General features: G+C 35.7%; 1 protein-coding gene across 1 annotated transcript in view; it reads left to right on the plus strand.

Annotated features, from left to right (window-relative positions):
- The first annotated feature begins 317 nt into the window (after positions 1–317).
- Positions 318–24,749, plus strand: part of LOC149542906 (uncharacterized) — a 104,595-nt gene continuing 80,163 nt past the window's right edge. Inside the window, exons 1-2 of the mRNA XM_089797820.1 lie at positions 318–423; positions 7,758–7,901. Coding sequence (XP_089653946.1) covers positions 7,842–7,901 — 60 coding nt within the window. The 5' untranslated portion in view covers positions 318–423; positions 7,758–7,841. The remainder of the gene's footprint in view (positions 424–7,757; positions 7,902–24,749) is intronic.

The raw sequence follows: 24,749 nt of genomic DNA on the forward strand, positions 1-24,749 counted from the left end.
GAAATGCACTCCACAAATTTAACCCCTCACGTAGAGTTATATGAACCTTTTATATATATATATATATTCTAATCAATGTATACATTAAAACATAAAAGAAAATGCACTCAGACAATAAATTTTCAGCTTTAATTGTGATTGAAACTTTGTACAAGGTGCAAATAACGACAAATGAATAATAATAATAATAATAACTACCATATGCTTGAATAATTATATACCCCAAATTTAACTACGCGTAAGAAAATCTGCTTCCTTATTCTTTGCGTGGCGGGCGGAAAGAAAATACTTTGGAAAGGTATGTTGACAAGTTTAATAGGTGGTAATTGTGAGGAGGAAAGCAGGCGTGAGCTCCATCTGAGCAGTGTTGAGATGATCGGGACGGGGGGAGTTGCAGAATTGAGTCTCCGGCTGCATTTTTAGGTACGGATTATTTATTCCATTTTCTATCCAACACAAATCCTCTCTTGGCTTTGGAAAGAATTGACCATAAATACATGAAATTTGGACCGTGGACTGAAAAACAGCGAAATAAGCAATTATTTTAAAAGAATCTGAGCGATACATGTACTTTGGAAACACAATAAAATCATCTTGTACAAGCTTAAATGAAAGTCATATCCTTGTCTATCTTTGTTTCATTTGGTTGAATCTGGAGTCCAGAAAACAGATCGTAAGTCCGTGAACAAAACGGGAATACCTAAAACTTTACCGTTGTCAAATAGTAACCATAAAAAGTAATAGATAGGTCGAGTAGAAATCTCAATAGGTAGAGTGGGCTCCAATGCAGTCCGGTTAACCTGAAAAAGCAGTATGCGCTATGCACTTGGTGAAGAACTACTCTGCCAACTTTCCGCAGATATCAACATCCTTTATGATGGAGAAGTGAGTTGCAAATATGGAGCTTATGAAAGAGTTGCAGTCATTGTAAAGAGAGCTGGTAGCGCAGTGTTAGAATGCCCGAGATTGCTTTGGTTGTCTTAGATTCAAATTCCAGTTGGTTTAGAGAAAATAACAGAGGAGTTTTATGGTTATTGCCCTTCATGTTTTAAATATTCATCATGTCTAATACTAGCTTTTGTTATAGTAACATAGCAAGTTATTCTGCTTCGAAATAGTGGAATTTGCAAAAGACAATTGACTCTTAGCTCTGAAGGCTTTTTTTTGTTGAGACATCACAATGGCTCTGCATTGGGACATATTCATGCTTGCAAATTGAATAATATGTGCAAACACGCGATGCTGTCTTGTTTGAAGGGCAAGATGGTGGGAGATGAGGTGAAACTTGGCTACTGTAGCTTGCAGTGTAGAAGGCTCAATAAATGGAAGTACTCAACCACATGTTTGCAATTGTTATGAGCTATTATTCCTCGCTTGAAGCTTCACGGTGCGAGATTTTCAATATTCCATGATCACTATTGGTATCAAGGATTAGTTTTATCTGTTACCTTCTGAATTAGCACCTGCCTATTGGAATATCTAATTTTGGCTGTGTGAGAACCTGCTGCATGGGATCCAAATATGGTTATATTGATACGCCACAGACGAGGCTGATGGCAAATGTGGTGTAGGATTCATTGACCTATTTCTCCCGAAAGAGCAATACAGAGACCTTCATTGAAAGTATGATACAACTATTTTCGTTCCAAGTTGCTTTTTAATGCCGATAGGCATTCTACAATGGCAGAATGGGTGGACTGGGATGGTGTGAGCATGTTATTGTTAGCTTTTATTCTTCTAGGTTAAACTTGACAACCATCTACATTTCAAAAGTTTAAATATTATTATAAATAGAATATATTTTTGAAAATAATTTAATAAATACCACATAAAATATTTGTTTAAATTATAGTATTTGGAGATATAAATCATCCATTTTTTTAGAAATTAAAATAAAAAGTTCAAGTTAGCAAAAAACTAAATAAATGGAGATAAAGGAAATATAAATAATTTTAGATGTAGTACATTAAATTATAATTATTTTGTAGTGGATATCTATCGGCATTTCTTTAGATAGATTTATTTAAGATATCTATACTAGTATATTTTGCAGTTTAATTGATAGTGAACCTATATTTATGCTTGGGCTCATGGAAATGCTACATTTAATTCTAAGTCCCAAAATTTTGTGGCATTTTAGCTGCTTGCTTCAGACATTGATATAGCTTTCCAAAGGACTTTTGAAACACTGGTGCCACCCTGTTTAGATTTCCAAGCATGGCGGCAAAAAGTACTCTTGAAAATCACTCAGCGAACCAAAAGATGATTATTTTATTGGGATTAAATTGAGAAAAATTTGGTGAATTCAAACTATAAGAAAAGAATTGCTGCATAAATTGAAAAAACCTAGATAATTTCCAATAACTGTGGAAAATTATAATTTAACTGATTTTATATTGATTTACCTGCGATTTTAATGCCATTTTCTGGGAAAACTCAGTGTGGGGAGTGAAAAAGATAAATTGCGACTATTGCAATTTTTAGAAGATTATTACTTCTAAGGTCTCCTCCAAACACAGCAAGCACAATACAAGCAAATGTAATAACACATAGGAATACCATTCTACAAATATCTTTTGAGGTGTTACGATTACTTGTGCATCCATCTTATAATCCAATAATGGTTATTTCTTGTGGTTTCTGATCAAAACAATTACTCTTAACAGTTTGGCAAATTACGCCATTACTTTGTTATGATTGCAATTTCCCAGCACTTACAATTATTTTTGTTTGTCTCTACAAAAATATCATATTACATTGCTTTTAAGGGCTCTAGAGGACTCCTTGACCCTCGAAATTTGAATATCTTCAATAAGAGGTAACACTTTATTACGGGCATTGGACAGGCTTCTACATATTTATTGGTGAGGTCTCTTTTAGATGTGCGATTTCCAACCAAATCTGCTAATCAGAGTGGATGTATATGAGCTCTTTCCCTTATAGAAGCAGTAATACGATAGCTGCAAATAATGCATCAACTCCATGTTCTGTAATAATGAGACAGTAACTGCATATTTCAACGGAGCAGCAAAACCTCCTCAAAGAATGATTAGATCCAAAGGATGACAGTAATCTGCATTGAGTAGTTATATGTAATTCCCCCTGTAAACTTTCATTGTGTTAAATAATAAAATCTGTTTCACATTAGTAGTAGCACAATAAATCATAAATATGATATCAAATCTGCTAATCGGAGTGGATGTGTACGAGCTCTTTCCCTTATAGAAGCAGTAATACGATTAGCTGCAAATATTGCATCAACTCCATGTTCTGTAATAATGAGACAGTAACTGCATAGTTCAACAGAGCAGCAAAACCTCCTCAAAGAATGATTAGATCCAAAGGATGACAGTAATCTGCATTGAGTAGTCATATGTAATTCCCCCTTTAAACTTTCATTGTTTTAAATAATAAAATCTGTTTCACATTAGTAGTAGCACAATAAATCATAAATATGATATCAACTTCAGAAAACTGCAGTTTTTAACACTTTGTAAATAGTTTCAATTCAGATATAATATTTAGAATTAATTTCAGAAGATCAGGGTCTAATCCTTTGTATCTGCAGTTTAATTATCCCAAATCTGCAGTTGTCTATCTTCAACTAAAATGTCTTTGAACAATGAACTATCTCCAGATCTGTTTGCATCAGGGGTTTCCATTCTCTAACTCAGCAACGGAAACTAGGGGGTTTTCGTCCTCATATTGCTGAACCACAGTCCATGCTGTACAAAGAGTAATAACTAGATATAAAATGTATTAAATGATTATCCTCCTCCTTCCAGATTTCCTTGTATACCTTTTATATCTATTAGTCATAACCCATCATATGCCCTTCTAGTAATCACCCTTATTGTTTAATTATTTTTTTGCCAATAAAGTTCACAGCATTACATGTATCAAACAGTGATATACTGCAGTTATAAGGTTCGATATAGTTTATTAGCATGCACACATGCACTATTACAATATCCTGAAGGGTGGTTATTCTTAGAGTGCCACTACATTAATCAGACACACCTATGATATAACCATTTGAAAAATACCTTAAATATGGTGCCAGACTGTTTAGTGCAGGCCTGAAAACTGAGAGAGGGAGCTGTGCAGGTCCGCTGATCATCGCTTAAACTCTCAGGCAGCCATTAAACATCAGATTTTACCTTCACACATAAATTTATCTTTCAGTTGTAGTGGTAGGCTCACTATGCTTCCATCTCCACCAATCACTGTCAAATGTCAAGGTACAAGAAGCCACAGGTCGATTATTTGGTTTCTGTCTTTCCTAGCTCAGATCTGACTGCTCAAACAGGAATGGTATAGCTAGAAGAATTGCCAACTCCTCACCAAACCCTGTTCAATGAGTGCCATTCTGAAAGGGCGGAAATTACTTAGTCCGTTCCCATCTAGGCCAAAAAAAACTTCCAAACTTAAGGTGCTTGATCCATGCAATTGTAATGCGTAGTTTCAGTAAATCATTTCATATGTTACTACCTTCATGGGAAGACCAAATGACCAGTGACTTAATTTCAAAAAGCCATGCAATGAAGTGACCCTACTATTAAAGTCACTTAGCACAAGTTTTGAAGCCTCCAACCCTTCAACTCATTTTTGAAGCAGACTAGGATAGTATAGCCCAGCTAGGTCTCCTACAAGGACTTCACAGCCGTACAGCCTGCAATGGAAACCCTGTAAACACCTTTGTATCACAACAAAATCTCTGAATCAATCACTAAAGCATCCCCAAAATTTCTGAAATCAAAATACTTAGAAATTTTTCATTTTTTTTTTTTGAACCCCAAATATGCAACACTTGTAAACAATGCCAACCCTTGTGCGGAATCACTCCAACCAGTTAAGGATTGTCTTTCAGATCGGAAATCAGTATCCAGAAGAAGGTTTTATCGATCTTGGATAAACTCACAAGTTCAATCTGGCAGCATCCTTTTATGTCTACATGTTTGTGTAATAAATACAAGAGCTCAAAACCTCCTTCTATAGCTTTGGAAGGAAAATAAGTTATAATCCAATACATTTCCAACCAAAAATACTTATGAAATGTTAAAATATCTCATGTGTTTGCCCCCTTTACCTAGATGTCCACTTTAGAGGTACATCACATGACTTTTTAAAGTATATAACACTTATTAATATAATATATTAAATAACATTAAAATTAGAACTTTAGTGTCATTACTTATTACTCTTGTTTGAATTGCGGAAACCACTGCCAAGGCATTGGAAACTTAATTTGAGCACGTGAATATGAAATTGAGGCAGTGGGATGACGATTGGTGCCAACTCAAAGATTTACTAAAAAAGACATGCTCTTCTAGAAGTGTATAGAATAGTCCAAGAGGCTTAAAAATCATATATCAGCATCATTGCAATTCAAATCACTCATTGATCTCAAAACCACAGACAGAAGCCAATAAAAAATCAAAACTGAGCTCTGCAAAATTATTGGAGTCCTCTAACCACTACTAATTAGTCTACGAAAACTGAGGAAATAGGACCAGGCCTGTTGAGGGGACATTACAACCATTGAATTGTGTCAAGACCAAATGTTAAATCAATTTTAGTTTATTATCAGTTAACCTCTTTTTAAGGAAGTTGCAGTTGCAAGACTGAATTCCATGATCTTGCTGGCATCTTCCATATTATAAATATCAATCATTGAACTCGTGAATAAATACAATGTGCTAAACTCCAAATATTGGAACAACAGACATATTGATTTCAGAAGGATTTACCACTGCTCCACATCTACTTGCATTTTATGATCAGTGTCTGTCAATCTATCTGTAATATCCCATTCCCACTCATATTATGTTCCTGTTTTTTCTGATTGCTGGTATGAATCTCCCGAGTTTGCTTTTGAGTGCTTTGGTTGTTTTTATTGAGTTTTCAATGCTTAGATGTTTTTGCCATGATATGAAGCAATTCTAGAAACTTTTAACATAAGAAATAATGACAAATATATGGACTGGAATTATATTCGAAAGTCTATTATAGTTCCGAACATCATGTTTTTCTTATTGAATTCAACAAATTTCAATACGACATCCCCAATTGTTGCCTTCAATGTTATGGATCTATGATGCATAGATTGCCAATCAACAAGGTATCCCTGATTAATTTTTTTTTTTATGGCAGACCTGAAACAAGGATGAGGCTGTCCCAAATGTCTGAATTAGATCCTTAAATGACCTCCAAAGGTTAGTAGTAAGTACTATATCTTTAAGGTAAGTGCTTAAACCCTTTGAACAACTTTAGCAATGAAATTCTGTCAAGCCCTTTTTCAAACAAATCTAAAACCTTCCGAACTGAAGTCTAATATAAATTTGGCCAGGCCTAAAACACAGAACTGAATGATGGCAGATGCCAAGGATCACATAAAACCCTTCCAAAACATGATATCTACCTCCAAACCCTATCTGTCCAAGCTGTCAAACCCTCCAGCGATCTCCAGTTTAAACCTTCAACAATCTGATAATGAAGAACAACGGTGAATTCTGGATGATTCCACACCACAGATGGGTTAAGGTTTCCATCCAAACCACTGAGAAACTCCGAGGGTTTCCATCCCTACATTTTCTGTAAATGAAAGCGAAAGCTCTCAAGCTTCTTATAAAGAAATAAAATAAGCCAAGTATATTAATTGACTTCCTCAAATCTCCTTTTATCATCCTCATATGCAGTTTCTAGAACCCATTTTAGCTTTCTCATTTTTGTTTTTGATTTTTGTATAAATTATAAACTAAGCTATTACATCATCCGAATATCTGGCATATACCAAATCACCATTCCACTTATCTGCAATTCTCCCCTGTAATTTCATTTTCATACTATCAACTATCCTTACATTTCAAAAGGACCAAGACTTCATGAACAAAACTTGGTCAAAACCACACAAATCCTACTCTAAAAAGAGTGCCATCAACTGTTAAACACTATTAAACTTAAGCAAATTTTAATTATATTAGTTTTTCTTATTATTCTTTTATATTTTAATTTATTATAATTTTTTAATAAACTCTATATCAACAAGGGGACATTTCATTTATAACTTGCCAAGTTGCCACTATGAAGTCCCATCTAAGGTTTCTGTATTCCAGGGCATAAAATTTGCATGGGAAAATCAATCACTTTGATCATATGAAGTAGACCATCTTTTGTCTTCACCGTTTAGAAACATGTTCTTAAAAGACTTATCATGTTAAACCATTCATTTCGAACAGCTAAGACTTTTGGAAACCAAACTTTTAGAGGCACAGTGAGATAAAAGATCAGTCATATTGCATTTTATGAAATTTCTAATTCAATTGATTTGATAGTTATATTTTCTATGAATCTTCCTCCACTGTCTCTTGTTAAGAACCTTTTTTATGTCCATTTTTAAATTCCTTTTGTCACTACCACAAACACATTAAATTATACAGTGAAGTCATGGTATATTCAGAAGTGCTTCGAATCTCTGTATACATATTCTGGCTGTTGCTTTTAGCATGTCAACCTTGAAACAGAATATGAAATTTACATTTCATACTCTTTAGATTTCACATTTTTGCCAAAAATAGAATGTGCCACTATTTTATTTGCATTTAATGCAGCAAAAAACATCCAGAACAAATTGAACTGTTCTTTGGCTAGATACCAGTGTTCCAAAAATAACTTTATGCATATCTGGACATGCATATCTGTTTGTATGATTGTTTGGTTTCTTGTGAAATAGTTTGAAATACGATTGTAACGTGCAGGTCCTTATGTTCCATGCTGGAGTTGCATTAATGGGGGACAGAGAGTAATCAGTACCAAACAAAGTTGTTCTTAGAGATTATTCAATGGCGCAGCTGTTTCTTTTGTTCACTTCTGTGATTGGAGGCATTCTTATGTGCAGAATTGTATGTCCCCTTGCACTGAATGTATGCTTATATTCAACTGAATGGTTGTGTGTACCAGTGAGTTGGATGGTGTGAATATGAAGACTATTCTATATACCAATGAATGGCATATTTAATAATGTATATTTTGTTTTAGGCTTCTTATGCATACTTCAGCTATTCAACTGTACTGCATTTATTTATAAAGGTCTGCGTATACATTTTACAAGAAATTCTGTCTAACCCTTCTTTAATGCATTGTAAATGTATCAAATTAATGTCTCTATGAAAGTTACATGTGAATTTGTCTAGTCTTTACAAAACGTTCCTGTTGGAATCAAATAAGGTGAAAGGGTGGGATTTTATTCTAGAACATCTAGAAAACAATTTATGTATAGAGAATTCTGGGATCTTGTCACCATGGTATTTTCAAGTTTTCTTTTGCATTGTCCATAAATGGCATGATAGTATCTTGAAATCTTCAGACAATTGGCATTTGATACCCTAATTGACAGAATAATTTGGAAGAATGATCTGAAGATTACTTAAACAATTTTCAATGAAGTTCAAATAACACAGGATTCTGGCATCAGTTGAATTGCTGAATTTGACACTTCCATAATGTTGCAACCTGTTTAACAGTTTGAATAATTTGTGAAAGGTGCTGCAAACATGCCAATGTTGGCTCCAATTAGCTGCAACCTTTTGATAATACCGATTCATACCTTATAAAGTTGCAATTGGCATTTTGGGTATCCATGAACCCACTAAACTTCTCAGCACCACCTTGTATGTTGTGCTTCCTCTTTTCTGAGGCTTGCATTCGTTTGGGCTACCTTGCGAGGAGTTGTGATTCCTATTCATGTGAGTCTTATTCAGTCTTGGGAGGTGTGTTAAGGTATGGAGCTCCCATATCTTTTATCTCTGTTGGTGGTTGATAACCAATTTAGAAACCTTTTAAATCATGTTCGCTGTCTTTTATTTGAGGTGTTTGGCTCCTATGATGGTACAACAAATATCATTTATTTGTTACAACAATTATAATAATAATAATTTGAATTTCTGGGTTATTTTCACATTGATAATTCTTGCATAAAATATATTACTATATATATTTTTTGGAGTTCTGAAACTCTACTTAAATTCCTGAGTTAGCACAAATCTAACCACTGTATAAAGCCAGCAGTGAGAACTAAAAGCTTTCCATTTTTCAATTTTTGAATAAATTGAAAGGGTTTTCATCCTTGGGTAAAGCCTGCACCAAGGTTCAATGCTCTACATAATGAGGGTTTGTAGAAATTAATGGTGAATAGATTGAATCTTTTTTTCCAGCAATTGCTTTTTCAATCCTTTTTCCATCCTTTTTCCATCCGATCCTAACAGCAATTAAAATTACTTTAAATGAATATTATATTTTCCTAACTTGTAATTTATTTCATGTTAGGTAATTCATACTTCTTTTCATTGAATAATCATCATTTTTTTCAGCTTATAATTTTTATTTGTATTTTTGTCCGTGTTCTATTATTTATTTTGGCCACTTTTTCTAATAATATATCATCCTTTGTTTAAAGTTAAAACTTAAACTACCTTTTTGGACAGCTTGATAATTTATGCTCCAGGTTAAATCCCTCCTTTATTACAGAATAAAAATATGCTCCAAGTTCTTTGATTTGATCCAATTTGAAAAAGGGGACATTACAAATTCACCAACACAATTCCCATGCTAAAGGGAAAACAAGCAAAAGTACAAATACCTAGTAAGGTGCATATAGGATAAATCAAGGTTTTGTTGGGTGTATATTTTGCAACCGACAGTTTTGGATGAAATTCAGTCACAAAATAGGATGACCAGGCACAACATGTGAGACAGAGTCTCTCTTACTTTAAAGGGAAGGCTCCCCCTTCTCACTGTTCCTTCGATCAACTCAAGATAAGCAAGAAGTTGAAAGATTTAAAAGGGTATGACCAATATTATTTAATCTTAGCTTTCAGGAAAGAATCCACTTACCCGTGGAGCGAGTAATGGGCAAGAGGAAACCTTGAACTACAGTTCTAACTTGAGTTGTAAACGGTTATATCAATAAAATAACACTAACTCAATGACTAGCTGAAAGTGTATTGATTTGGCTCTAAGTCCGGTCTTAATCTATTATATAAGAATAATCTTTACTATTGGGGCACAAAGACTTCTAGAAGTAAAGGATTCTAACTATTTTGTGAATCAAGAAAGAGATATAAGCTACAGTCAAAGTTTCTAGTCTATATATCTCTACAACCACTCCCAGTCAAAGCTTCAACTCCGATTGCTTCCTAATTCTTTTTATACTTAATTATCAAGAATGAAAAAACACATGAATCAAAGATAACAAAAGCAAATCACAGTCAAAGCTTCTAACTTGCGCAAATAACAATCGCACTCAATCAAAGTTTAATTTCAATTGATTCTTCATATTCACTTTTCTTTCAAAATGATGCTACACAATCAAAGTTATGCTTGCACAATTTCTTCAGAGCTCTCTTGCATGCAAAAATAAAAGATGATTTTACAATGAGAGAGCACTCCTTTATATAGGCAAAGGAGTTGAGGAGGAAAAAGTGGGAGCAACTCAACCAACTTTGACCCCATCTAAATAACAAGAGAAATTATTGGATTACATGTCACTACACATGCAAATCATATTACATTTAATTACACAATTTCATGCAATACATCCTCTTCAATCTACAAACATGAAAACAAAATAACAATCTTAAAGATTGTTCTTTAGCGCCTTGAATTTGATGATGACATCATGCACTGTAGGAAGATTTGAAATCTCCATTGTCTTTGAAATGGCTTCTATCCTTACTGCATTGTATTATGTTGATTTCACAATCTTGGAATTTGCCGATAGAGAATCCTGTAAATGCTTTGCTAAGGATTTGTGCAAAGCAAACCTGTTCATTGTATGGGAACCAAAATCTTTAGAATCTAAATCAGCATTGATCCTAATTGTATATTCTGAAGTCATCCCTTCAACTGCAATCAAGTTGCCATGTTCATCATGAATTTGACATCCCATTTGTTCCAAGTCACTCATGATTCCAGTTTCTATTGCCTGGCAGTGTTCTAAGTTTACCTGCAACTTTGTTACCAACTTTCTCAGTGTCTCTTCTTTATAACTCACGAGTCCATGACATCTGCAAAACATTTCACAAGACGGAAGAACGTCACACGTGATCATGGCGTCGAGATCAAATTTGGTGATCTCATCCTAGTCATTCATAATTTCTTTCAAAGTGTTAGCCTCTTGAGTCAAAGATGCTGTCAAATCATGTACCATTTTTTCCACACTTTTGATACGTCCAAGGACATTGGCCGTATGTGCAATGGCCTGTACTCCTTCAGAAATGGTTTCTCCCATCCAAGACTTTGTAGCTTCTACTATCCTTTTCTCTTTAGGTGTCTGGGATACAACAATTGCATGTTGTGAGGATTGCTGTTGAATGACCTCATTTAAACGAACAACCTCCTGTTTCAGCTGATTTTTCTTCTCCCATAATTAATGATTGCTCTTTGACACATTGGCAAGTGCGTCTTGTGCATCTTGTAAACCCTGTCATGATTGTTTTCCAATTCCCACTTTGTTGAACTTGTAATCAGAATGGTTGAGTTCTTCAACTGGCTTGTCCACCAATGGCTCAACAACTTCTGCAAACTTAGTCTTTTCAGAATCAACTATGACCCTAGAAACAATCTTATCTTTTAAAGATTTAGAATTAGTTTTCTTAATAGGAAGGTCATCTGGGGGTACCACAACTTTTCTTCTCTTTATCGTAATCTTGCTCAATCATGTAGGCAAACTGAAATTTTCATCTGCAGAAATAGGTATAGTAGAGACCATTGTCATTGATCCTAATCGTATCTCTATTGTGATTGAGCATGACTTAGTTTGTACAGCTGAATTCATGGGTGCATGATAAGAAGATTTTGTCATGAACAACTCAAGACCAGTCAAGGATGTATCAAGTTGAGAAACTTGACCTTTTGTGAGGGATGAAAAATCCTCAAACACATTCCCTAAACGTTCTCATTGTTCAACTGTTAAAATGGGAGGAGCTACTGAAGATATGGGAAGTGCCGATGTATTTACTTTTGAAGTAAGGATAGAAGGTGTGAAGATAGTGGAGAATGAATCCACATCAACATCTATTACACCCAAAAAAGGTGCTTCCTGCATTGATGGTCCCTTAGTTTGTCTAGGCCATGGAGGAGATATGATCATGATTTCTCCTTCCTCCTCGTCTTCTTTATCAAGTCCATTTGATTCTCCTTCTGACTCTTGAGCTTGTTCAGGTGTCTGAGATAATTTAAATTCCTTTCCACCTTTCAATTTGAATTTGTGAGATTTCTTTACATCAGAGGAAGATGCAACATCTTTGCCTTCAATTTCTAATTGTGACTTCCTTCCAGGCGGACCAAAACTTCCATAATCCACCCCTAACTTAGGATTTACTCTTTTGAGACCTTTGATTTTCAACAATTTATTGCTGTTTGCCAAAATGGACTGAAATCAATCAAGGATAGAAGTACCTTCTTTTTGCTGCAATTGAATGAGGAAAGGGCATCGTTTATCAAAACCAACCTGATGATATTCTGGATCAAGAATATTACCATCATCTTCAATTTGAAAATCAGAAAGAATCTCAAGCATATGAAGATCAATAATTTGTTGCGATGTTATCCTGCAGTAGTCCATTTTCATAATATCCAATTCTGTCCGCATATCAATCCAAATGTCTTCTATACCATGAACATGAGTAAATGCTCTCTTAATTTTTGAATTCATCTCTCTGTAATCAAAATCATATCTGACTTTGAACTTCTTCAATGTAATCAACTGAAGTTCTGCTTCCATGGCCTTTTCTTTGTGTACGGAAATGATCGTGTAATGACTGATCGCCAAGGGTTTGGCAGAGGTAATACCAAAACCTTGTCTATGCATAATATGTTGATCATATTGGACCTCCATGAGTTGTCTAGCCAATTCCCTTTAGAATGATTTTGTCGGTAGCATACTTAGGTAAGGTATATGGTTCTCCTTTGAAGTATCCAACTCTCAAATAGGTAAAGGTTGGAAACTGAATAAAGATGCAACCATATTGATTAACCTCATCCCAGGCCTCATTAGACACTCTTTTGACAGACAATTGCTCATCAAACAAGCACTGGAAATGTCCAAAGAATGCATCTTGAACTCTCCTATAGTGATACTATTTGTCAAAGTAATCTGATCATAATACTCCCAAATTGGAACTTGAAGACGATCTCCTTTGGTTGAAAGTCTTTAGAAAGATCCCATAGCAACAACAATATAGACAAGATAAGAATTCATGTAGAACGGTGCTCACAAAGCGCAGTGCTAATAAGCTCTCCCCAAAAGATATGTTCCTTATTACTAATGATTTGAAAAATGAACTTGTACATCCATGGTTCAAAATCACTGGAATCCTTGAGACCGCATATTCTGTTGAGAAGGGTAATCAAGTCTTTGTATTCTGGCTTGAAACTGAATCTATGAATGGTTTTAGGCCATCTTGAGAAACTGCTTCTCTTGGAATCCAACCAATATAAATTAACATATTTATGATAATTTCCCTTGTTTTCATTCCATATTTCCCAAGATGCTTCCTTTGTCAAATCCACACATTCTACACTTTGTGGTATTTTGAAAATTTGTTCAATAACCTCAGGATCAAGGCTAATAATGACATTACCATTTGCATTCTTGATTGTTTTAGACTTTGGACTGAAATGCTCTGTACATCCTAGAACAATTTCTGGTTTCAGGGCAGCCATAGGGAATGTAGACACCAAATGAATATTACTCCTTTTGATGTGTTTCATCTCATGATTAGCAGGAGCTTCTATCCTCCGTAAGAAATCTATCATATCCACATGCCCGATCTCTGTATCTGACACACTATCAAGAATTAACTTGACCTGAGATGGAGTTGTATGAGCCAACTCTTTATCATATTGATATTTCATTTTTCCTTTTGATTTTGTGGATGAGGGCATTTCTTGTGCTTGTGCTGCAACGTGAAAATTCCAAAATGTGAACACATCATCAGAGGATATCGCTTCCATAGAAAAGTTGATTCTTGATCAGCAACAAAGGTTTGGAGTATGGATTAGACATTTCAAAGATCTTGAAAGGAGATAACATGCATATTTATAGGCTGAAAAATGACTTGAGAAGATGGAAACATGAGGTAAAAGTGAGCTTTTATGGATATGCTTTAAGGCACAAAAGTTGAATGCATGGGAATGCATGCAATTTTTTTTTTTGACTTTTAAAAAGTGACTTTTAGTCAAAAATGGGTTCTGAAGATGTCAGTGCATGAAAAGTGAATTACATGTATCTGTGACATGTGATTGGGAACAAAAAGTGAGATTGCATGCAAATGCAGATGGAGGGTGAGATTGCATGTAATGACATGTAGAGAAAGAGATGCAATGTGTCATGATGTGAAAAGAGGAATTACATGTAATTGTTCTTAAAGTGTAATTGCATATGAAAGGAATGGATGCAATGTGCCTTGGCATGTAATGACGAATATGGAATGAAATGAGGCACTTGCATGCGATGATGGAAGGTGGAGTGAAGTGAGATGTGCTCAAGTTCTTGGGAAAGAACTTGCAACTTCTTCCAAATGAAGAAAAGTGAAAAAAGAAGCAAACAAACAACGAAAACAAACACAAAAGAAACACATACCTTTGGTATTAGACTTAAACATGTCAGCAAGCAGGCATGAAGGATGCAGGTGCGAAAAATGTGAACTTGAGGGGTCCAACAGGTTCTAAACCGCTTCCATACTCTGAATCTTTTATACTTTGTTTTAACTTGTTTCTCTCAAAAACTTCAAAGGCTGTATGATCCCCCAAAAACAAATCATTCTTACTATAAAACAAAGTAAGCCATTATAAACAAAACGACAACATAATTGGGAGAGAACTAGATGACATGGGGGAAAAGAATTCCTCATAGTTAAGAAATCAAGGCAACATCACAACAACCTTGAGCACAACTATTCAGACAACGAAGATGATAGGGTTAGAGACAACGATAATATTGGACACCAATATTCAGAAGGAGGTAAGCAAACTTAATACTGAAATTTCAGGGCTGGTAACAATGATAGCAACAAACGGTGACTGCCATACAAAGGTAGCAGGGTCAGTGACAAAAGCAATAACAGATGGAACAAATCTGGAGATAGAGGGAAGCAACAACACAAAGACAGACTCACAGACTAAGTTAGGGCACCAAGGAGTGAAACTAGAACAAAATCATATGTTTGGAGTGCTAACACAAAAAGATTGTTTGTTTCCTTCTAACTTCTTGGGACAACCCTCAACAACCCCTCAAATCGTGGTTTGGAACACTGGCTATCAAAGTCAAACCTTAGATGGAAATACCTAGATAATTTGCAAACTAGGCAACACCCAAGATGATAAGACTGATAAACCAGATCAGATGGAGAAATGTGTATACGATAGTGCAAAGTAGTACTAAAGAATCTTAAGACACAGAAAGATTTAACAATACAAACAAGAGAAAAGAGGAAAAGTGGCTTACATCCTCCCTAGAACCTTTTTGAAAGGTCTAGAAATGGGTCAACAACATGAGCAGAGACAACCTAAAGGAGTAGTGAACAGTGAGACCAGCCTCGCACCGGTTTCCAAAACATGTGAGGAAGAAGTCCAGGTAGTAGATAAGGTAGAGGTTGGTGAAAAAGGGCCCACAAGCACATGTAGCCCATTTTCGACACCATTAACATGGCACTCGGAGCTGTTTGTTAGTGAACTAAACTTCATGAAAGAAAGACTTCATGCTTTAGAATCAAGAACCCAGGTAGAAGATAGTAGGATGAAGGAAGTTGTTGGCAGCAATTTGAAGCTAACAAATGAGAAGAAAGCGCTTGCAGAATAGGTTCAAAAACTACAATTCAATATGGAAAAAGGGGAATATGAGCTGATCTTATTAAAGAAGGCATTGGAGAGGTAATGAAAGTATCAAGAGAATCCAGGGTAAGCGAGGAAGAACAAGAGGACCCACAAATTAAAGAGATACAATCTGCAATGGCAAACATGGAGTTAAAAGGTGACCAACTTGATGGTGCCCTAAAAATTTTAGGGTCTCCATTCATGCTACTACCCTTAATCTTTTCACCCTATGATTATTTTTGTTATTCTATTTTACATATAAGAATTTGCAGGATTTGCGAATTGATTTTATTATTTGATTGTCCTGAAGATGCTATAAAGGATTTAAAATAATGGTGTAAAACAGTGGCAAAGTATATATTTGGCATAGATAAGGAAGGACAATTGGTCCAGCCAATGAAGGAATTAACGACAATGGAAAATGATGTAATATAGACTCAGCAATGATAAGCATAGAATTTATGTAGAGTACATGAGTCGGATGTGGTATATCATGCTTGTAGTGACCTGTATCAATGTCCTCACATTAGGAAAATACTCTTGGCTTTGTGGTGAGGAATCTGCACTGTTGCATCTCTGGGAACTGTAGTCTCATGTGAACAAAGCAAATGTGTGTTGGAGTTACTTATCTAAGCCAACCCCCTCTCAAACTAACTTCCGAGCAATCTTCAATGACAACGTACATAGCAACGACGTCCAAGTGATGTAGTTCATGATGCTCTAGTTTGTAGTTGGTTGGAGCAACCTGTAATTGCAGAGTTCCTAAAGACTTTTCTATGGTAACGATTTGAGAAAGAAATTGAAGGAAGAATAAAAATATGAATTTCTGAATACATTTTAGTTCAAATGTGAACTAATCACTTAGTAATAAACACGTTCTTAGAAGGATATCTTCGACAATGAAATTGCAAGTATTTTAGTTCGATATAATTTCATAGTCTATGCTTCAAGTTTCATAATTCCAGATGCAAGCCATTCTATGATTTTTTAATCTTGTTAAATGAAGATGAAGGCCCATAAAAGTTTATCTAATCTATGGGTTCAATGTGAATAGAAAGAAAATTATTAAACTATAGATTAATAATTATTTAAGAAAGGATGTAACTTTTATAAAGAGACACGACTCTTGGGTAGAATAAAAAGATATAAATAAAGATTCATCTACCGAGAAGAAGAGATATCCGGAAAAACATTCATATTCAGGAGAAATTATTTTATATTTTAGTTGTATGGAGGGATAAGGAGTTTAATATGATTTTGTAATATAAATTCTATTATTTTATTTTAATAATAAAATAAAATGTGTTGTTTATTTTTAAAAGCGTGGAGATTTAAACTGCAGACAAATTGTCCTTTCTAATTATTTTTTGGAATTCTATATACAATTTAAAGTTCAATCTTGACTAATTTAAGATTGCTTATATATTTGATTTGTTGCATCTTGATTATTTAATTGTTGGCAGTAAAGTGTGTAAAACATTATAAAGTTGTACGTGAAAATTCACTGAAGTTGACTCTATTGACCAGATGAGCAAAGGCACTGATCTTTCCATTATTGAAGTTAGAAAATCTATATATTCCTTCTACAAGCATCAAATTCATCATTTACAAATATTATACAATTCCAACATTCAACATTCAATCCTATTTTGATCAAGTTCTAGGACCTTGCTAGCCGAAGAACTCTAAAGCTTAAATTCACTTTAGAAAAGCTCTGAACCAAGTGATCAAGTTCGAGGAGAAGGTTTACCCGCCCAGGTGTAGCGGAGCCTAAAGTGCAAGGGAATCGAGAAGTATTCCTATTCGTTGGCCAGAACTGATTGAGAAGTCCTATTGGATAAGTGGCAAGCTCTTGGATTTCCAATTTGTGGTTTTGGGAACCAACACAATTGAGAGAGCAAATAGAAGAAATCAAATCGTGGACCCAGATAGTGAAAGGACCAACAAACACACCAACAGAGTTCATAGAGAAGCATGTGAGAAGGCAGTTACGAGAGGAGAAAGACAGAAATGATAGGGCAGCGAACATCATCATTAATGGAATAAAAGATTATGGAGAAAAGAACACAAAAGATTTGATAAGAGACTTTCTCAGAGACCACAGAAAGACAGTTACGAGAGGAGAAAGACAGAAATGATAGGGCAGCGAACATCATCATTAATGGAATAAAAGATTATGGAGAAAAGAACACAAAAGATTTGATAAGAGACTTTCTCAGAGACCACCTAGAATGGTATGGAGTAGTTCAACATGCACAAAGAATTGGTAAAGGGCGGAAAGATAACGTGTACAGACATGTGAGGGTTAGCTTGAAAGTACAAAAGATAAGAACATGATATTAATGAACAAACGGTTCCTCAAAGACACGTATTTATATTGATGAAGACCTCAATATTGGCTAGGAAGAAGAGAGAAGGAAAGAATGGGAAAAAGTAAAGGCAGCAAGGGAGAACAAAAAGTGGGCATGCTTACAACATGGTAAGGCCCAAATCAGTGAAAAAATGGAGAATAAGAAATAGGAACTTGGGACCCCCCGGGAGCACTTGAATATAGTTAGTTGGAATTGTAGAGGTTACCCTTGGAGAAGAGGACCTGGTTTAGGGCCCATAGCTAGACGCAAAGACATTATCTTACTCATGGAGACTCACGAGCACGATGGATGTAAAGTCTTAGAATTTGAAGGCTACAAAAAATTTTCAGTTTGGAATGAAAGATCCAAGAGTGGCAAAGGACATGGGGGAATTACTATTCTAATTAAGGACTCATGGAGCAGATTCATAAGTTTAGAGAAGAAAGATCCAAACAAACAATATATGTGGTTGAAAATTTGTGAAAATCAGGCTACAATAAGGGTTGCTGCTTGTTACTTTGCACCAAAAGGATCAAAAACTTATAAGAAGAAAAACTTAGATCAGGAGGACCCTTTCTCATCGCTGAAAAACGATATCTCTGCTTTCAACACGATGGGGGGAGTTCTTCTACTTGGTGATTTCAATGCTAGGACAGCGAATAACCAAGCCCTCAATTTAAGGAGCAGCTACAAGGAAATAAGAGACCCGTTATGGTTAGAAGAAGAGAACAATCAGAATTGGAGAAGAACATCTGGGGACAGCGAAGGCAATATCAATCACTACAGGACAAAACTATTGAGTTTATGCAGTTTACATAATGTGGTCATATGTAACGACATGATGATGTGGCCAAAATCTGGATATATTGTGAGCAATACCTACAATGGACAAAATGTTGTCGATTATATTATATGCTCTCAAGACCACATAGTAAAGGAGATAGAGATAAGAGAGTGTCCTGTAGAACTAAAGTCAGAGCACAACCCAATTTTCTTAAAAATGGTATATCATGAGAAGGAACAATAGGGAAAAGAAATCCAGAGCAAACAAAAGGGATCCCCACAAGGCAGAATCATAATGAACCAAGAAAATCAGAATTTTTTTCAGGAGGCTCTTACAAGGCTGATTGAGAGTCCAAAAAGTAATGGAGATCAAACAGAACAACAAATAGTAAGCAAGGACACCTTAGTGCCCTTAATCAGCAAAGCCTTAGAGAAATGCAAGAGAACAAACCCAAGTAAGAAGCTAAAAACTCATTTCCAGCCCATCCTTGGTTTGATGAAGATTGCAAGGCAGCAAAGGGAAATATGAGAAGGAAAACAGACAAAGAAAGTAAAAAGGAGTACGAATAACTGCTGAGAAAGAAAAAAGACTCCTATATGAGAAGAGAAGGATGGAGCCGATTGCCCTTGGTAAACAAAATCCCAAGAAGTTCTGGAAAGAGCTGCAGCAAAAAAGAAGGCAAAGTGATAACAATATTATTGGATTTCAATGGCTTGAATATGAAAAACAACTTTATGAGCTTGAGAATGACAAACATAAACCTCTTGCAATCAAGACCACACAAGAACTTTTCACAATTGAAGACATTTTACAAGGCATAAAGAGATTGGGAGGGGGTAAGGCACAAGATATAGGTGGGCTGCAAGCCGAGCATCTAAAGTGGGGCAGCGGCATTTTAGCACCTCATATATGTCACATCTTCAATGAAATCAGCGAAGAGGGTTTCCCCAAAAACTGGACAACCAGCATTGTGATCCCTCTTCATAAAAATGGAGATATAAATAATCCATCAAACTATCGTACCATAATGATCAATTCCCTCTTTGGGAAGCTCTTTGGCAGCATGGTGGAACACAAAATCAGCAAATGGGCAGAATCAAAGCATAAAAGAGCTAAGGGGCAGGCAGGTTTCAGAGCTAAACATTTCATAATCAACCATGGTGCAACACTAAGATTCTTGGTTGAAAATATGGAACACAAGGTGTGGAGGCATTTTGCTGCTTCGTTGACTTTATAAAGTCCTTCAACACAATACCACGAGACAAGCTTTGGTTGAGAATGGAAGAGCATAAAATCCGGATTGAACTTAGAGATGGAACACACAAACTATATGAGCAGGTAATGGCTAAAATCAGAACCATGGAGGGGATGTCAGAGAGCTTTGGCAGCGATATAGGAGTTAAACAAGTCTGCCCCCCCTCTCTCCTACCTTATTTGGGTTATATATCGACAAGTTAGAAGAATACCAAGATAAGAACAACAATGATGGGGTTCAACTAGCTAACTATGTGATAAAACTTCTCCTATATGCTGATGATCTCATTCTGATTGCTAAAACGGCTGATGGGCCGAGGGAGCACTTGAGGGCACTGGATGTCTTTTGTCATTCGGTCGGGATGCAGATGAACACTACCAAAACAAAAGTGATGGTTTTCTCTTTGAAACGGACCAAGAAACAACAAAACACTTTCCTTTTTGAGGGCAGTCCTTCAGAGATAATGGAGGAATACAAATATCTTGGCATCGACTTCCACAACAAGCTCAACTGGGAAACATGTGGAACAAAAAGAATTTAGGGAGGATGGAAAGCATATACTCGCTTAGAAGATGTAGGAATGCAAAACTATGGGACTGGAAAACCAAAAAGATGCTCTTCGAGTGGTTGGTCAATCCGGTGACTCTTTAGGGGTGCAAGATTTGGGGCATCAACTTGTCAGATCAGAAATGGAGACAGGTGGAAAGAATCCAAAAACATTTAATCACCAACAATCTCAAAATTAAGTTTATGGTTCCCTATGGGATCCTATTGTCGGAAACAGGTATGCTTCCTATAGAGGCTTCAGCTATGGTCTAGTTAGTATGCTACTTAAAGAAAACTCAAGGTATGGAAGTGCATCGCTAACCCAAATTGATCATAGAGGAAAAATTGGATACAAGAAAAAACACATGGATGAAACAAAATATCAAGTGGATGGAAAAATGGAATATTAGTATATAGGATTGCCCAGATAACATTGATGGAATAAAAAAGTTTACAAAAGAAAAATTCAGGAGCCTCCTTTGGACAAATCAAAATGGGCGCAAAAAAGAATATTATATTAAAGAATTTAACCCAATGAGGGATCTTGAAGAGAAGGCATACATAGGAGCAAATATCAGCTGGAAAGCCAAAATGATCATAACGTAGCTTAGAACGAGCTCACAGTAGTTGAGGTGTGAAAGCGGGAGATGGATGATTTTAAAAGAAGAATGGGAAGAGAGAGGGTCTGCTATTCTATAGCATGGGAGTGGTGGAGACAGGGCAACATTTGATCATGGACTGCCATGCCTATAGCGACATCTGCTCTAGCTATGGAGATATTTTAGAAATAGGCAACCTAGCTACTCTTTTTAAGGAAACACAGCTTGACAGGTCAAGAAACTTAGTGGTCAACATTCAATGTCGAAGAATAGATCTACGGTAGAAGTTTCAAAAGAACTAAGATTCTGGGCGTTGGTTGTTACTAGGTGGTCCCATAGGCTGCTTGGTCCTAGCAGACATTATTAATCTTTCATTCATTCATTCAACCTAGAAAAAAATCCTTTCTAACTTAAATTTTTTTATGGGTGATAGATGGCAGCTCAAGGAGGAATTGCAAGGAAAATCCAAATGAAGTTCTAGAATAAAGGAATGCCTTTTGATTCCAAGATTTCATCAAAGTGGTAGTTGGAGACACCAACCTTGCTGATGTGGATTTTGAGGATTTAAAGAAAAGAATGTACGGGCTTGATGTAATTGTTCCTACAACAGTATCACAAAGAATGATGAAAATTGGTCTTATTCAAGCAACCAGATTTCCATCAGAAGTGTAGTGGAATAAATTGATCGTAGAATGTGCCATGTATCATAATATCATGCAAAGACAGATCGTATTGCTTGATGGAAAAGTCCTAACATATCTTGGAGAAGTAGCTTTTAGTGAAGCATTTGGTATACCCAAATTCCATTCGTTTGTTTACAAAACCAGTGATGAAGCCATCAAGACTTTTCAAGCAAATATTGAATCCTGTTAAAAATCATCAATAAATAGTGGTTATAGAAGCCTAGAGCTCATCATAGCAAGTTGCACAATAAGATTTTTTAAGGAGAAGTATGAAGATATCATCTTCCTTTTCAATAAATTTATGAGAAATTCTTAGGTATCTCCATTCAAGTGATGGATGTTCTATTTTATAGGAGAAATCACTATTGGAGTGAAGATGATTAATTGGGCTAGGATAATCAGTGACAATATTGATAAGAAGCTTAGAGGATTTGAGTGCACTAGATCTTTCTCCATGACTCCATATCTAGTCTTTATGCTAGCAGGGGCTTATAGGTATACTGTATTGTATTACATAGGTGAGGTGGGAAATAGAGGTGACCAAATTAAAGTGTATGGTTGTTATCCATAGCCGCATTTAGAGGAGAGGACTCATTTCAAAATAGTCAATGATTCATTTTTTATGTATATCATGAGGAAGTTGTGTTGAGATTGGAGGAGATTGTTAGCAATGTTGGAGATTATTAGGATGGAAGACATGTATTGATGATAGGTTTTGTCATTGATTTCAATATATGTTTGTGGTTGCAGATAGACTCAGATTCTGTGTGTTGTAGGCTATTGATAAGTATAATATAGACAATGTTCCGCAATTCTATAGTACCCGAGCATGGATTTATGTTGCACATAGTGTAGGCCTTATGTCCATGGTCACAACATTAATGTGTTGGATTGGTTGAGGTTCAGCTGATTTAGTAAAGACTACTTGCAAACCAGTGGACAAGGAAGCATGGTAGAGGCAGTTGCAAAAGTTTGGGTATAACTTGGTTGCAAGCATGACCTAAGGTTTGTGGGCATAGAAGATATAGAAGACTCTGTTGTGTACGTATGTTCAGATTTGTGGATAATTTGATTAATGGTGGAATGGTCACTGTACTTACAACCAACTAGATGTAGCATGTTGATCTTTATTGGCAAGCATAAATTATGAGTCCTAGTGTGTGGATTAATTTATGTAATGATTGTATAATTATTTAAGAAGGTGTAAATGCCTTAGTGGTTGTATTCATTCAATTGTGCATTGGGGAAGTCCTAACAAGCCGACCTAATTACTTATTTGTAATTGGTATAAAGGAAAGTAATTTCCTTCATTTATAGTGTGTTGATGTATGGAATGATTATATAAGCGAGCCTGGATGCTGGAAGATCAGAGGAGAGCCAAATGATTGTCAAATGCTTTGAGAAGCAGTATGAGTGGAATTTATCATTCCTATTGGACTTCAAAGGAACTGTAAAGGCAATTTTGTAGCTGTTTGGTCAGTTCAAGCTTATTGGATTCGTAGATTTAGAAGGTGGCTTTAACTTTCATCTCTAAGACAACGATTCTTATAGAAGGTGGATTTAACCTTTATCCTTTGGCACTACACTCGAGCATTGAGCCTTTTGTTTTCATCAAGTCCTAACAAGGTTGGAAATCTTTTAACAAGGGTTCAAGTCCTTTAACAAGAAGGACAAATGTACTAAATGGATTGTATTGAATCCTAATAGGGTTAGATTCTTTAACATGATATTTTAATATTAGTGCAAAGATCTAGTGGGTATCATCCCCACCAAGGTTTTTCCCTTAAGGATTTTTCTTGAGAACAAGAATCATTGTGTTTTGGTGTTGGCTTTCTTGTTGTGCATTACTATCTTGTTAATTGGTGATCAATTTTATAAGTTTGAATTCCTTCATCATTATCCATAATTGATTCAACCCCCCCTAGTTTTGAGGTGTGGACTTTCTTTTTTAACAATTGATATTAGAGCATCAGGTCCTCTTTGAGAAGGAACCTTAATAGCATGAGGAGATCCAGGATGGCATATAGGAAGGAAAGTCTAAACTTTGATGGAGACAACTATGATGGCGAGAAGAACAAGATGAGCAATCACTTGATTTGCATGGGAATTGATTTTTGGACGATTACAAAAGAACAAGACTGCTATAAAATCAAATAATTATTTACCTTCATGTACAAATGATGAAAAGAAAGAATTCCAATGTAATACGATTGCAAGAGAAGCCTTGATTAGTGCCCTATCAGAAGCATAATTTATAGTTGGAAAGTAGGAATTGGTGCATACAAATCTATATGGTCCAACAAAGACAAGAACATATTATGGTGAGAGGTACTGCATTCTTGTTGTTGACGATTATTCTAGGATGATGTGGGTTGGTTTTCAAAGAGAAGCTTTGGAGTTATTGATAAGTTCAAGATTTATAAAGCTATGGTAAAAAGTGAATCTGGATTGAAGATGAAATGCTCAAGGTTAGACAAAGGAGGAGATTTGACATCTCTGATAAATTTAATGCAGCATGGTATTTTTAAACAAACTTCAGCCCTTAGGACACCACAACAATGTAATGTTCCCTTTTTCTGGGGCATTATAATTCAGTGTTTCCGGCTCACTTTGCCTAGGTTTTTGGGGCGAGAAGGTTCTTTATGGGGTTCTGTTCAA

This window comes from Cupressus sempervirens, chromosome 8 (assembly GCF_028749045.1).
Source record: "Cupressus sempervirens isolate cs-2001-9-10 chromosome 8, ASM2874904v1, whole genome shotgun sequence".
Classification (NCBI taxonomy): domain Eukaryota; kingdom Viridiplantae; phylum Streptophyta; class Pinopsida; order Cupressales; family Cupressaceae; genus Cupressus; species Cupressus sempervirens.